This window comes from Scyliorhinus canicula, chromosome 11, assembly GCF_902713615.1.
Source record: "Scyliorhinus canicula chromosome 11, sScyCan1.1, whole genome shotgun sequence".
Lineage (NCBI taxonomy): Eukaryota > Metazoa > Chordata > Chondrichthyes > Carcharhiniformes > Scyliorhinidae > Scyliorhinus > Scyliorhinus canicula.
This window is the reverse complement of record NC_052156.1, coordinates 153,529,354-153,542,970: the sequence shown is the minus strand read 5'-3', so window position 1 is coordinate 153,542,970 and position 13,617 is coordinate 153,529,354. Positions and strand designations below refer to the sequence as shown.

At 48.6% G+C, this 13,617-nt stretch overlaps 2 protein-coding genes across 2 annotated transcripts in view; one reads left to right on the top strand and one right to left on the bottom strand.

Moving 5' to 3' along the window:
* The window catches only part of lrguk (leucine-rich repeats and guanylate kinase domain containing), a 206,177-nt gene that overhangs the window by 179,760 nt on the left and 12,800 nt on the right, over positions 1 to 13,617 (top strand). The window contains exon 17 of the mRNA XM_038811806.1: positions 12,772 to 12,860. Within this exon, the coding sequence (XP_038667734.1) occupies positions 12,772 to 12,860 (89 nt within the window). The remainder of the gene's footprint in view (positions 1 to 12,771; positions 12,861 to 13,617) is intronic.
* The window catches only part of slc35b4 (solute carrier family 35 member B4), a 72,000-nt gene continuing 64,504 nt past the window's right edge, over positions 6,122 to 13,617 (bottom strand). Inside the window, exon 11 of the mRNA XM_038811808.1 lies at positions 6,122 to 6,993. The gene's annotated coding sequence lies outside the window, so the exon portion shown is untranslated. The remainder of the gene's footprint in view (positions 6,994 to 13,617) is intronic.

Sequence of the window (13,617 nt, the reverse complement as noted above, 5' to 3'; positions counted from 1 at the left end):
GCACACCTCACGGGGGCGAGGATTAGGGGATTCTTTGAAGGAGTAGAAGATGTGTGTGAGCATTGCGGGGAGGGGGGTCCGCTAATCATGTTCATATGTTTTGGTCCTGTCCAAAGCAGGGGAGTACTGGAAGGAGGTTTTTAGGGTAATTTCCAAGGTGGTGCACGTGAAACTGGACCCGGGTACCCGGGAGGCCATATTCGGGGTGTTGGATCAGCCAGGGTTGGAAACGGGTGCAGAGGCAGATATTGTAGCCTTCGCCTCGTTGATCACCCAAAGGCGGATCCTGCTGGGATGGAGAGCAGCCTCTCCACCCTGTGCCCTGGCGTGGCGAGGGGACCTGTTGGAATACTTGGCCCTTGAGAAGGTTAAGTTTGAACTGAGGGGAAGGACGGAGGGGTTCTACAAGTCATGGGCATTATTCATTCTGCACTTTCAAGAACTGGATAACATCGAACTTTAATTGGGGGGGGTGGATGGGAGGGTTGGGGGGGAGGGGGGCTGTGTGTATTAAGGGTGACTATATGTAATCCCTGATTCCTTTTTGTCATTTGTTTATGTGAACATGCGGGCTGATGTTTGGGGGTTGGTGGGAGGATGGGATCATTGTTATTGTTATGGGGATTGACATATTTGTTGCTGATTATTGTTTATCGTTGGTGGGTCTAAATTCGGGAGAAAATGTGAAAAAGGAGAATAAAAATATATATTTTTTAAACTCAGCCTTTCAGGATGTCCCTGATAAACGCCTTTGAGAAGGGATGTCCCAAGCATAAGAGGACAACAGGATATCAATCAATTTACTTTGCCTAGTCCAGCACGCTCTGAATCAAACAAGTCAACTCCCCCAAGACACCCAGCACACGCCAGGAGTCACCACCCAGCCGGCCCTGCAACTCACTACCCACACAAACGACAGCCCACCATCCCACTGACCAAAACAGCTAATAACAGCACGTTAATCACCCAGATGAAGAGAAAAAAAACTCCCCCAATGGAGGAATGCCCAAGTAAACCCAAGAACTTAGACACAGACTAGCACTGTATGCATTTTAAAGATGTATATTAGGAGACAGGGCAGCATTTCCTCAACAGCTACTAATGCACTGCCTCCCCATGGAAGACCCAACCATAATGAAGAGGACATTCAGGAAACCAATACATAAGACCACTCGGAGGAGGCCGCCCAACTCTCCCATCAAGCCAAGCACCAAACCAAAGAAGGGTTCTGACAACGCAAAGGCAGAACATACAGACTCTTGCTTAAACAAATCAAACAGGGTGGTATGGTGGTAAAGTGGTTAGCACTGCTGCCTCACAGCGCCAGAGACCCAGGTTCAATTCTGGCCTTGTTTCTGTGGACTTTGCCTGTTCTCCCCATGTCTGCGTGAGTTTTTTCTAGGTGCTCCAATTCCTCTCACAGTCCACAGATGGGCAAGTTAGCTGGATTGGCCATGCTAAATTTTCCCTTAGCATCCAGGGATGTGCAGATTAAGTTACAGGGTTATGGGGATTGGCAGGGGAGCATGGACCCCTCTTTCGGAGGTTTGGTGCAGACTTGATGGGCCAAATGGCCTCCTTCTGCACTGTAGGGATTCTATGAATAAAGTGACCATGCCTTGGCATGCATCACCACACATTTCCTCCTCCTCCCCCAATAGCTCTAAAGATACCAATCGCAAAAAAGAATCAGAAGCAACCCAGTCCTCTCCAGGTTATTGATCTGCACAGGCCTTCTAAGGAGAAAAGTATGGATTTTCAAAATAAAAGCAAAATAATAATGCAATACAATTAGCTCTAACTGGGGGTATCCTCAATCCAAGTGAGGACTTATCTAACCCTACCACACCCCCCCACACCAACCATCCACCCAACATGCCGCTGAAGCTCCACTCAGCTTCCCTATAAATGAGATAAGAGGTGTCAAAAATGTACTCTCTTCTCATGGAAACAAGAATTACAGCACATTAAAAAAAGAATAAAACTGCACAAACCACATCACTTGACCGATTCAGTATGGTTTTTGCTAAAATATGATAACTAACGACCCTCGTCCTCATGCTCAAACATTGTACACCCTTGTCAGGAGGAAAGACAACAACATGAAATCAACAAGAAATAAACTCCAGGATTATTGATGAATTGCAGGATAATAACACCATCTATGTCGCTTGAAATAACCAAGGCCATGACAGGATCGTCATACAACACTCAGGATCTCTCAAAGGTTCCATTGGCCAAAGTATCTTCACCTCTGCTACGCGTGACCCTGACACCCAGGTGGCCAGAAACCCAGGACCTGGTCGAGTCGGATGACTCGTCATGGCCAGCCACTTCCAACCCCTCACGACGAGCATCGCGGACAGGACATGGTCTTGGCCACCACCCGACCCCAGGCCTCAAAGACTGGATACAATGTGCTCCGTTGAACCTCTCAAGTATACTTCGCAGTTCTTCAAAGTGAGCACCAAAAACCTTCACCGCAGAGCCGAGATAATTATCCAGAACATAATTTGCAATGTGGTCATCATCCCGATGCATAAAGTATCGCCGCGGTGTCAGCCCACTCAGCAGCAAAACCACCAATGCAAGCTGGGCCCCACCCCCGCCATCTCCGGCCACCCAAACAAATGAGGATTCTCATTTGGTTCAACTCAGCACTTCACCAGCAAAACTGATCTAGATCATCTAGGGACATAGTGCAAGACATATATTCCCCAAAAAGATAATTATGCAATGTGCATTGAGATGACAAAAACAGGATTAAAAGACGAGTGGAGCCAGAGCTCTTGAAAACGCAGCTGCTCTCGTGCTCACATTTCATGACCCTCCCCACTTGCCAGAGATTTCTGATGAGATAACAGAGAGGCTTGATGAAGGTAATTCTGTTGATCTAATGTACATGAACTTCTAGAAGGCATTTAATAAAGTGTTGCACAACAAACATATGAGCAGGTCGGAGCTCATGGAATAAAAGAAACAGTAACATGGATACAAAATTGGCAGCGTGACAGGAAACTGAGGGCGCGATCTTACCAAAAGGAATAAAGTTCCCGAGCGAGCCAAGAAACACATGGCTATTCAACGAGATTCACTTTGAATAAGGGGCCTGAACGGGGAATGCGCGGCCGACGCCACACATATCCCTGTTTTTTACAATGAAGTACTCCGCTCGCCAGAACTCCCCATTTTAGCGAGAGATCGGGACACCATTTTTGAGTATAAAAATTGGCAAGTCATGTTGCAACTGTGTAGAACCTTAGTTCGGCCACACTTGGAGTATAGTATTAAATTCTGGTCGCAACACTACCAGAAGGATGTGGAGGCTTTAGAGAGAGTGCAGAAGAGATTTACCAGGATGTTGCCTGGTATGGAGGGCATTAGCTATGAGGAGATGTTCAATAAACTCGGTTTGTTCTCACTGGAACGACGGAGGTTGAGGGGCAACCTGATAGAGGTCTACAAAATTATGAGGGGCATTGACAGGGTGGATAGTCAGAGACTTTATCCCAGGATAGAGGGGTCAATTACTAGGGGGCATAGGTTTAAAGTGCGAGTGTCAGGATTTAGAGATGTACGAGGCAGGTTTTTTTACACAGAGGGTAGTGGGTGCCTGGAACTCGCTGGCGGAGGAGTTGGTGGAAGCAGAGACAATACTGACATTTAAATACATGAATAGGATGAGAATAGAGGGATACGGACCCCAGAAGTGTAGAAGATTTTAGTTTCGACGGGCAGCATGGTCGGCGCAGGCTTGGAGAGCCGAAGTGCCTGTTTCTGTGCTGTACTTTTCTGTGTTCTTTGTACTTTGTTCTTGTAAATGGTATTCCGCTCTCCCAAAAAAAATCCCCGACTTCCCCCCCCCCACCCGATCGCAACATGGGAGGGTCCCCGCCACCCCCCCCCCCCCTCCCCCACCCCCCGCCACCCCCGACATTCCCGAACGCCCACAGCAGGCAATGCATCCTGATTATGCGCGTGCAAAAAGTGGCAGCTTGGTATCATAGAATTTATAGTGCAGAAGGAGGCCATTTGGCCCATCGAGTCCACACTGGCCTTGGAAAGAGAACCCCACTTAAGCACACACCTCCACCCTACGCCCGTAACCCCACATACCTCTTATTTTGGATACAGGGTAATTTAGCATGGCCAATCCACCTAACCTAACCTGGACTGTGGGAGGAAACTGGAGCATCCGCAGGAAACCCACGCAGACACGGTGAGAACGTGCAGACTCCGCACAGACCGTGACCCAAGCCAGGAATCGAACATGGGACCCTAGAGCTATGAAGTGACAATGCTAACCATGGTGCTACCGTGCCGCACTCTCTTAGTGCCAACCTGGTACATTGGCAGTGCCCCTGTCAGTGCCACCTGGGCACCTTCACAGTGCCAGGCTAGCACCAAGGTGCACTGGCATGGTGTCAGGCTGGCACTGCCAGAGTACCTAGGTGGCACAGTGCCAGGGCACCACCCTGCCTAAAGTGCATGCAACCGGGCTCTCCAATCCCCTTGGAGACCCCCACATGTGCCGTTCCGTCTGGTCCTCATTTGTGGGGACCGGTACCAAAGGGTACTCGCCCGAGGTCCACGAGGCGAAGGTATTGAATCAGGTACTTCAGAAATCTGTACATTAGAGTAAGGCTTACTGCCTCGCTCTAATTTGCAGATTTGCTAAAAGGTCTCGCGAGATTGCGTTGAACCTCACGAGGCATTGTGAGCCGGGTAGATCCCGGGAGCGTGGTCTCCTGGCTTCACCGGCCACGCTGCGCCACGGGGAGCTGCTTTTCCGGCGCAGCATGGCTAGAGGTTCGCACCCTGAGAGTAGTGGTTTATGGAAGTTTTTCAGACTGGAGCAAGATTCATAGCAGAGTTCCCAGCGATTTAAGGCCCTGCTCTTCTTGGTGTATATTAATGACCCAGACTTTGGTGTGCCGGGCAGAGTTCAAAGCTTGCAGATCATACAAAATTTGGACCTATTATGAACTGTGAGGAGGTTTGTAGAATTTCAAAAGGACATATACGAGTTGGTGGAATGGGCAGACAAGTGGCAGATGAAATTTAATGCAGAGTGTGTTCTTCCTACATTTTGGTAGGAAGAACGTGGAGAGACAACAAAATAAAGGGTACAATTGTAAACGGTGTGCAGGAGCAGAGAGACCTAGGTGATGTAAGACAGCAGTGGGCTGAGTTAGGGAGGTGTAGTACTTCTCCGCACATTTCATCTCAGCTAGAACTACACAGCAGGTCACACACACACTGTGCTTCCCAGAATGCATCTCATTGGAACAGGAAGTGGGGCGGGTATAAAAAGAGAGGGCTTGAGCTGTGCTGGCTGAGGACCTGCAGAGGAATATGAGTTGGGACTGTCTGAGCCCCTGCAGAGGAATACGAATGGATGCTGCCTGAGTGCCTGCACAAGTAAAATGATATGGTGGAGATGACCTGGTGAGCAACCAGAGAGGAAATTAGTTTGACTAACTGTCTTTGAACTTTGTTTGGCATCTGAGCTCATATTCTAATATGAACTGAGACTGATTGAGAACCCAGCCCTGGTAGAGCTTTAATTTTCTGAACACGGAGACAAGACTCCCTTTCTATTTTGATTTGACTGCACTGGTAAATAATATGGCTAGCCGGTTAAAGATATTGGAAGGATAATCAATGTAAAGATAACGTTCAATTATAAGAGCTGATGGAACCATCAATTCAGCGAACACGTGTAGTTGGATCTGAACATAGGCTTTAATACACTTACAATAGAGCCAGCCTATTCGTCGTTGAATCTCCAGAGAACTGGCAGGCTGGCTCTAAGGCACTAATCTTTATACATCGGTCCCAGGGGGAGGAGTCCTGGGTGGAGCCAAGGGAGGAGCCCATTACAAACTCTCGCGTACTCCCAGAGCGACTCCCCCTGGTGGTCGGATAGTGCAGCTGCACTTACAATGGGTAGATAATGAACATATATACATGGAGTGATATTGGCAACTATATATAGTGTGAATCACATTCACCACAAGAGCTAGGTTTTTAATTGTTTGATTTCTGTATGATTTTAAAGTGGCTCGCTTATGTGAACAGACCTGTAAGGAACCAGACAAGCAACCACCAGGAAGCAATATTGGATGTAAAACAAGAGGTTTAATATACAATAGCTACTTACACTCATCACTCCCTGAAAGGTCTCCCGTGCCCGATCCACTTGGGTTAGGGTGTTTGTGTCCGCCCAGCTTCCTGGTTAAAGGTTTAGCCCCATCCCTTCATCGGGGCAGATCATGTTTAGGCGAAGCTACGGGAAACCTAATAATCATTGACTGAAACATGGCACTTGAGAATATTTTGTTGGCAAAACGTTCAACATTAACAAAGATTTGAAAATCAGCTACACAACATTTCACATATCACACTAACCAATAAACAACAAGGAAATGTCACTGTGGCATATTAGTACAAATATGAAGCTATATCAGCTCATTTTCACCAAAAAACCAAACACGTGGTATCACCTCTCGCAGGTTCCTCAACAGAAATGGAGAACAAGCTTGAGAATGTTTTATCATGTCCAGAACTTTGTTGTAGAAATGATCTGTCCATCAATACATTACTTGTTGGTTGTTCCACGTATCAGTGCCATTCTCCATTCATGTGCCACAGCTATACAGGCCCTCCCACAGGGCCCAATCTCATTGGAACCAAATCCTGGCATCCACCTATTTCACTGGCGCTCAAGGTGCAGTTGAGCATCCTTAACTTCCAGCTTGTTTGGCCCACGGTGCTGTGCTAGTTACATGCAGCACTCACCACAGCAACAAAACCATCGGCAATCTGCAAAAGCATTTCTTCAACGTATGCAGTAGGTTGCTCATTTGGATTAATGTCGCGCACCAGGTCCCGCAGCATCTTCTTATTTCAAACCCGATTACCTTCTGGACTCATACGTCCTCCTGTGTTTCAAGTTACAGGTATCTAAGAAAACTTTATCCTTCTTTCCGGCTAAAGAAGGAAGCAGAAACAGCAGTCTTTAAGTAATTTGCAACAGTAAGCAGCAAACACAACCTGCAGCTGTGAAGTGTTCTCACAAAGAAAAAGGCCAATTCCTCATTAGAAATAGCCTTCAACTGTGAAGATAGAGGCTGCTCACAGTCAAAGTGAGTTAAAGAGACCTTCAGCATAGAGCCAAGAGCAGTGTTCTGTCCTGAAAGTGATTTGTGGGACAGACAGGCATCAGCTGCAGTTGCCCCTGTTATGGGTCTCCACAATATTTACAGATGGTTTGAAGACCTCACAGACACAAAGCCTCAAGCTTCATCCCCCTGACCAAGCCCATGCCCCACCCCGAGTGCATGCCAGAATATGGAAATAGCTATTCACTTCCTCACTTCCCCTCAGTAGCTATTGTTTTTAAAAAGGAGTACTAAACGACGCCCACGTGATTTCTCACTAGGGAGTCAGTTAAATCTTGGGAGGCGTTGCATTTGTCTTCAATCTCGCTAATGAATCATAGAATCCTAGAATTCCGACACTGCAGGAGGAAGTCATTCAGCCCATCAAGTCTGCACCGACCATGTGACAGACCACCCTACCTAATCCCCCTCCCTTTTCCTGTAACCCCACCTAACCTTTTGGACACTTAGGGGCAATTTAGCATGGCCAATCCACCTAACCTGCGCATCTTTGGATTGGAGATGGAATGAATGCAAATGAGGGTTAATGATATGTGCAAATTATGATTTTCCCGCTGTTCAGCCGCTGCAGCCAGATCTGCGCCAGGTGCAACACGGTGGTTAAATCATGCCTCTTGTGCCCATTTCTGGATGTAGTACTTTAGGAAGAATATGAATGAACTGCAGATAGTGCAAAAAAGATTCATGAGAATGATTGCAGGGAAGAGCATATTAGTGAAATTGGAACTATTTTCCTTGGAGTAGGGAAGGTTGAAAGGAGATTTGGAATCATAGAATCACTATAGTGCAGAAGGAGGCCATTCGGCCCATTGAGTTAGCACCGACCCTCTTAAAGAGCCCCATACCTCGACCCACACCCCCACCCCATAACTCATTAACCCCATCTAACGTTTTGGACAATAAGGGCCATTTTAGCATGGCCAATCCACCTAACCTGCACATCTTTGGGCTGTGGGAGGAAACCAGAGCACCCGGAGGAAACCAACACAGACACGGGGAGAAAGTGTAAACTCCACAAAGACAGTCACCCAAGGCTGTAAATTAACCCAGGTTAATGGTTGCTGTGAGGCAGCAGTGCTAACCACAGTGCCTCCATGCCACCCCAGGCAGGGGGAATAGAGGTATTCAAAATCACTAGAGGTTTGGATAGAGCTGATCGAGAAAAACTGTTCCATTGGTGGAAGGATTGAGAATGAGAGACCACGGATTTACGGTGATAGGAGTAAAGAAGTGTCATGCGAGAGTACCTTTAAGAAATGGGTGTTGATAAATGGGTGTGTATGTAAATATCTAGTGAGAGTACCTTTAAGAAATGGATGTTTATTACTGCAGTGATGTCAGAGTGGGTGGAGCTGGGCTGTCTGTCAGCATTTTACTTGCGTTTTAGGCTGTTTGCTGCAGGGTGTGTTTTAGTTTTGTTTTCAGTGTTGGATCTGAAGCCAGACAGAGCAGGTGTACTGTTGATCTCTCTGCCATGAAAAGACTATCTCTTGATCATTTGGTGAATTCAGAATTATAAATGTTCTCAGTAGTGAATGTAACCCTCATGTGCTTCTGTTAAAAGGCGCTTCTTTTGTCTTCTGGATGTTGTTTGGGAAGTTATTAAGGATTACTTAGTGTTGTATTCTTTGGGGGTTGTATTTGAATTAATGGTTGCTAAGATGTTCACTGTACGTTTTAAAAAGGTTAACTTGAGTTCATAGAATAAACATCGTTTTGCTTTAAAAAATACTTTCGCATTTCTGCTGTACGACACCTGTAGAGTAGGCCGTGTGCTCCCCATTCCACAATCTATTAAAGTTATGGGTCAGGTGAACTCCATGATCCACTTTTGGGTTCTCTAAACCCTGGCCCATAACAGAAGCAATGGTGACATCTTAAAACATTTTGACACAGCTGGTGGTCAGGGTCTGGAATGCACTGCCTCACAATGTGGTGGAGGTAGTTCAGTCGAAACATTCAGGAGGGAATTAAATTATCATCTGGAAAAAAAAATATGTGCAGGGCTACAGGGAGAAGATGGGGGAGTGACACATGGTGAATTACTCCTTCGGAGTGGCAGCACAGACATGGACCAAATGACATCCTTTGGTGCTGTAACTATTCTGTGAATCTGTGATACTTTATTCCCCATTCTCAGAATTTGGATCGGACTAACCCTGCAGACTCACTGTATTCCCTATTTCTGCAGCCCCTTCAGCCCTACATATCAGCCTTTTTCACTGGCCCACCCACCTGTGCTGCAATCCATAAAACCTTCAGCCAACTTGACTCTGATATACTCTCACTGCCATTTCATCTTTATCACAGCTTCAAGCCTTTCCAACCTACCGTTTGGCCTTATCTTTGGTTATCTTCTCCAAATCTCCAGCCCAGCATCTGTTCTCACCTCTGTGACATGCCTGGGGCTTTAACCACTTTAAGGACACTATTTATGAAAAATGTTTTTAGCTGATGCTGGGATCCATGCAACCATATCAAAAACATCATGGCATAATTGGGGCACTTTATATAGAATCCCCGCGGAGATAGTGGTGGCATTAGATGCGGAGAAGGCCTTCGATAGGGTTGAGTGGGAGTATTTGTGGGAGGTGTTGGAGAGGTTTGGGTTTGGGGAGGGGTTTATCCGGTGGGTGAGACTGCTCTACGAGGCCCCGATGGCGAGTGTAGCCACAAATAGGAGGAGGTCGGAGTACCTTCGGCTGTACTGGGGGACGAGACAGGGGTGCCCCCTGTCCCCCTTGCTCTTCGCGTTGGCGATTGAGCCCCTGGCCATGGCATTGAGGGAGTCAGGGAACTGGAGGGGCTGGTGCGGGGTGGGGAGGAGCATTGAGTGTCGCTGTACGCGGACGACCTGTTGCTGTATGTGGCGGACCGATGGGGGGGATGCCGGAGGTGATGAGGATTCTTAGGGAATTCGGGGGTTTCTCGGGGTATAAGTTGAACCTGGGCAAGAGTGAGGTGTTTGTGGTGCATCCGGGGGATCAAGAGGAGGGGATTGGTAGGCTCCCATTGAAGCAGGCAGGGAAGAGCTTCAGGTACCTAGGGGTCCAGGTGGCGGGGAGCTAGGGGACCCTGCACAAGCTCAACCTCACAAGGTTGGTGGAGCAGATGGAGGAGGAGTTTAAGAGGTGGGATATGTTACCGCTGTCACTGGCGGGGAGGGTGCAGTCCGTTAAGATGACGGTGCTCCCGAGGTTTTTGTTCCTGTTCCAGTGCCTCCCCATCCTTATCCCGAAGGCCTTTTTTAGGAGGGTCAACAGGAGTATCACGGGATTTGTGTGGGCACATGGGACTCCGAGGGTTCGAAGAGTGTTCCTGGAACGAGGCAAGGATAGGGGGGGCTGGCGTTGCCCAACCTCTGTGGGTACTACTGGGCTGCCAACGCGGCGATGGTGCGTAAGTGGGTAATGGACGAGGAAGGGGCAGCATGGAAGAGGATGGAGGCGGCGTCTTGTGTGGGCACGAGCTTGGAGGCGCTAGTAACGGCGCCGTTGCCGCTCCCTCCAACGAGGTGTACCACGAGCCCGGTGGTGGCGGCTACCCTCAAAATTTGGGGGCAATGGAGACGGCACAGGGGAGAAATGGGGGGCTCGATGGAGGCCCCGATACGGGGGAACCATCGGTTTGTCCTAAGGAGCATTGATGGCGGATTTCTGGGCTGGCACAGGGCAGGGGTTAGGAGGTTGAGGGACCTGTTTGTGGAGGGGAGGTTCGCGAGTTTGGGGGAGTTAGAGGAGAAGTTTGGGCTCCCCCCGGGGAACATGTTTCGGTACATGCAGGTTAGGGCGTTTGCCAGGTGGCAGATGGAGGGGTTCCCCTTGTTGCTCCCATGTGGGGTATGGGACAGGGTGCTCTCGGGGGTGTGGGTCAGAGGAGGGAGGATTTCGGACATATACCGGGTAATGCAGGAGGTAGACGAGGCCTCGGTGGAGGAACTGAAGGGTAAATGGGAAGAGGAGCTGGGTGAGGAGATTGAGGAGGGGACGTGGACGGATGCCCTGGAGAGAGTGAATTCCTCCTCTTCCTGTGCGAGGCTTAGCCTCATACAGTTCAAGGTGCTGCATAGGGCCCACATGACTGGGTCGAGGATGAGCAGGTTTATCGGGAGAGAGGACAGGTGTGCTAGGTGCTTGGGGAGCCCAGCGAACCACGCCCATATGTTTTGGGCGTGTCCAGCATTGGGGGAGTTTTGGAAGGGGGTAGCAAGGACGGTGTCGAGGGTGGTGGGATCCAGGGTCGAGCCAGGCTGGGGACTCGCAATCTTTGGGGTTGCAGTGGAGCCGGGAGTGCAGGAGGCGATAGAGGCCGGCGTTCTGGCCTTTGCGTCCCTGGTAGCCCGGCGGAGGATCTTGCTCCAATGGAAGGATGCGAGGCCCCCAAGCGTGGAGGCCTGGATCTCTGATATGGCGGGGTTCATTAAATTGGAGAGGGTAAAATTTGCCCTGAGGGGATCAGTACAAGGGTTTTTCAGGCGGTGGCAGCCTTTTCTGGACTTCCTGGCGGAACGGTAGGGAAATAGGCCGACAGCAGCAGCAACCAGGGAGGGGGGGGGAGGGGGGGGGGGTAAGGATTGGGGGGAGGGAGAACTGTGCACATGGGTTTGGGGAGGGTGCTATCTCTTTCCCCTTCGTTGTCTGGGTGCTCTTTTGTTTTTTTTTGTTTTTGTTCTTTCCTTTTGTTTGAAGTTGCTCTTGAAGCTGGGGGGGTATTGTTCATGGGGTGTTACCGCGGTTGTTTGTTAATAGAGTTAAGATGTTTATATTTTGTATTTTGTAAAAATTTCAATAAAAATTATTTTTTTTAAAAAATATATAGAATCCCCGCAGTGCCAGAAGCTATTCAGCCCATCGGGGCTGAAAAGACCCTTCAAAAAAGCACTCTACTCTTGTCCACCCCACCCTATCCCTGTAACTCCATCACCTAATGTGCACATGCCTGGACATGAAGGGGAAATTTTTCATGACCAATCCACCTTACCTGCACATCTTTGAACTGTGGGAGGAAACCGGAGCACCTGGAGGAAACCCACGCAGACACGGGGAGAACGTGCAAATTCCAAACAGACAGTCACCCAAGGCCAGAATTGAACGGGGGTCTCTGGCACAGTAGGCAGCAGTGCTAACCACTGTCCTATCATGTCGCCCCTTGTGATTCATTTTATTTCCACTATGTCTTGTACTATGGAGTTACCTTCAACTTCCAGGACTCTGACTTGCTTATTTACTGTTTTTTTTTGGTAGTTTGTCCTTTAATTTGTGTATATTAGTTGAGACAATACAAGCACGTACCTTCTATTGAGTCCCTGAACTTGCTTATCTCATGTCACAGTGGTCAAAAAGCATTAATTATGATAAATTGCACTCTGTGTATATGGACCAGCATAGAAGCACAGCTGTCACAGTTGTAGTGATAGCATTGGTAGCCACAATAACATTTCCACTTATGTAAGAGATTTATTGGGTTTATGTGGTCATAAAATCTGCTTTTTCCCCCCGTGGTTTATGAGCTCTACTTTGATTTGGTTACCTCTCATTTAGAGACCTTTTGCGATATTATCTTATAGTTGATTTTCATTGTTATTTAGGAACAATGTTCTATTGAACAACGTCAGAAGGTGGCACGGGAAGCTGTGAAGGGTCAAACTGCAGGTCCATACACCTCCCTGTTCAAAAGGTGACCAGTATTTCCTTCTTCTAATACATGAGATTCAGCTCAATGTGTTGACCAGAGCTGCAGCTCACTAATTTGACATTGCTATATTCCTAATGGAGAGAGTTAGACAAGTTCTGGTTTCATTAGACGCATTAGCAATTTATTTCAATGTGGCAAGAACTGCTGATTAATATGTCGACCTTCTATTATAAAGTCTCTGCCCATTAGCAGCAGAATGCGAGTTTTCTTCCTATTTTTTTGTGTGGGAGGCCAAGGTTGTGTAATATCCCACCTCTAGCATCATTTTACTTCTTTCTCTGAAGATGATGGGCGCGATTCTCCCAAACAGGGAGAAATCGTAAGGCTGGCGTCAAAAACGGGCGGGTTTGACGCCAGCCTCCCCCCCCGACCGGGAACCGATTCTGGTCCCCGGTCGGGGCTAGCATGCCGCGGCCGTGAACTCCGGCATCGCGGGCTTAATGAATTTCGTTAAGCCCGCTTGCCAGAGTTTGCGACGGCTGACGCGTCACATGACGCCAGCCGCGCATGCGCGGATTGGAAGACTCCAACCCGCGCATGCGCGGATGACGTCATTGCGCATTTGCGGGCCGGGATGCCCCTCAGCTGCCCCGCGAATGGATACAGCGGGGCGGCGGAAGAACAAAGAGTGCGCGGGAATCGGACCCGCTGCCCGCGATCGGTGGGCACCGATCACGGGCCCATGGCACCCTTGGCACGGCCGTGGTACCGCCGTGCCAATCGGTGGCATGGTTGCCAA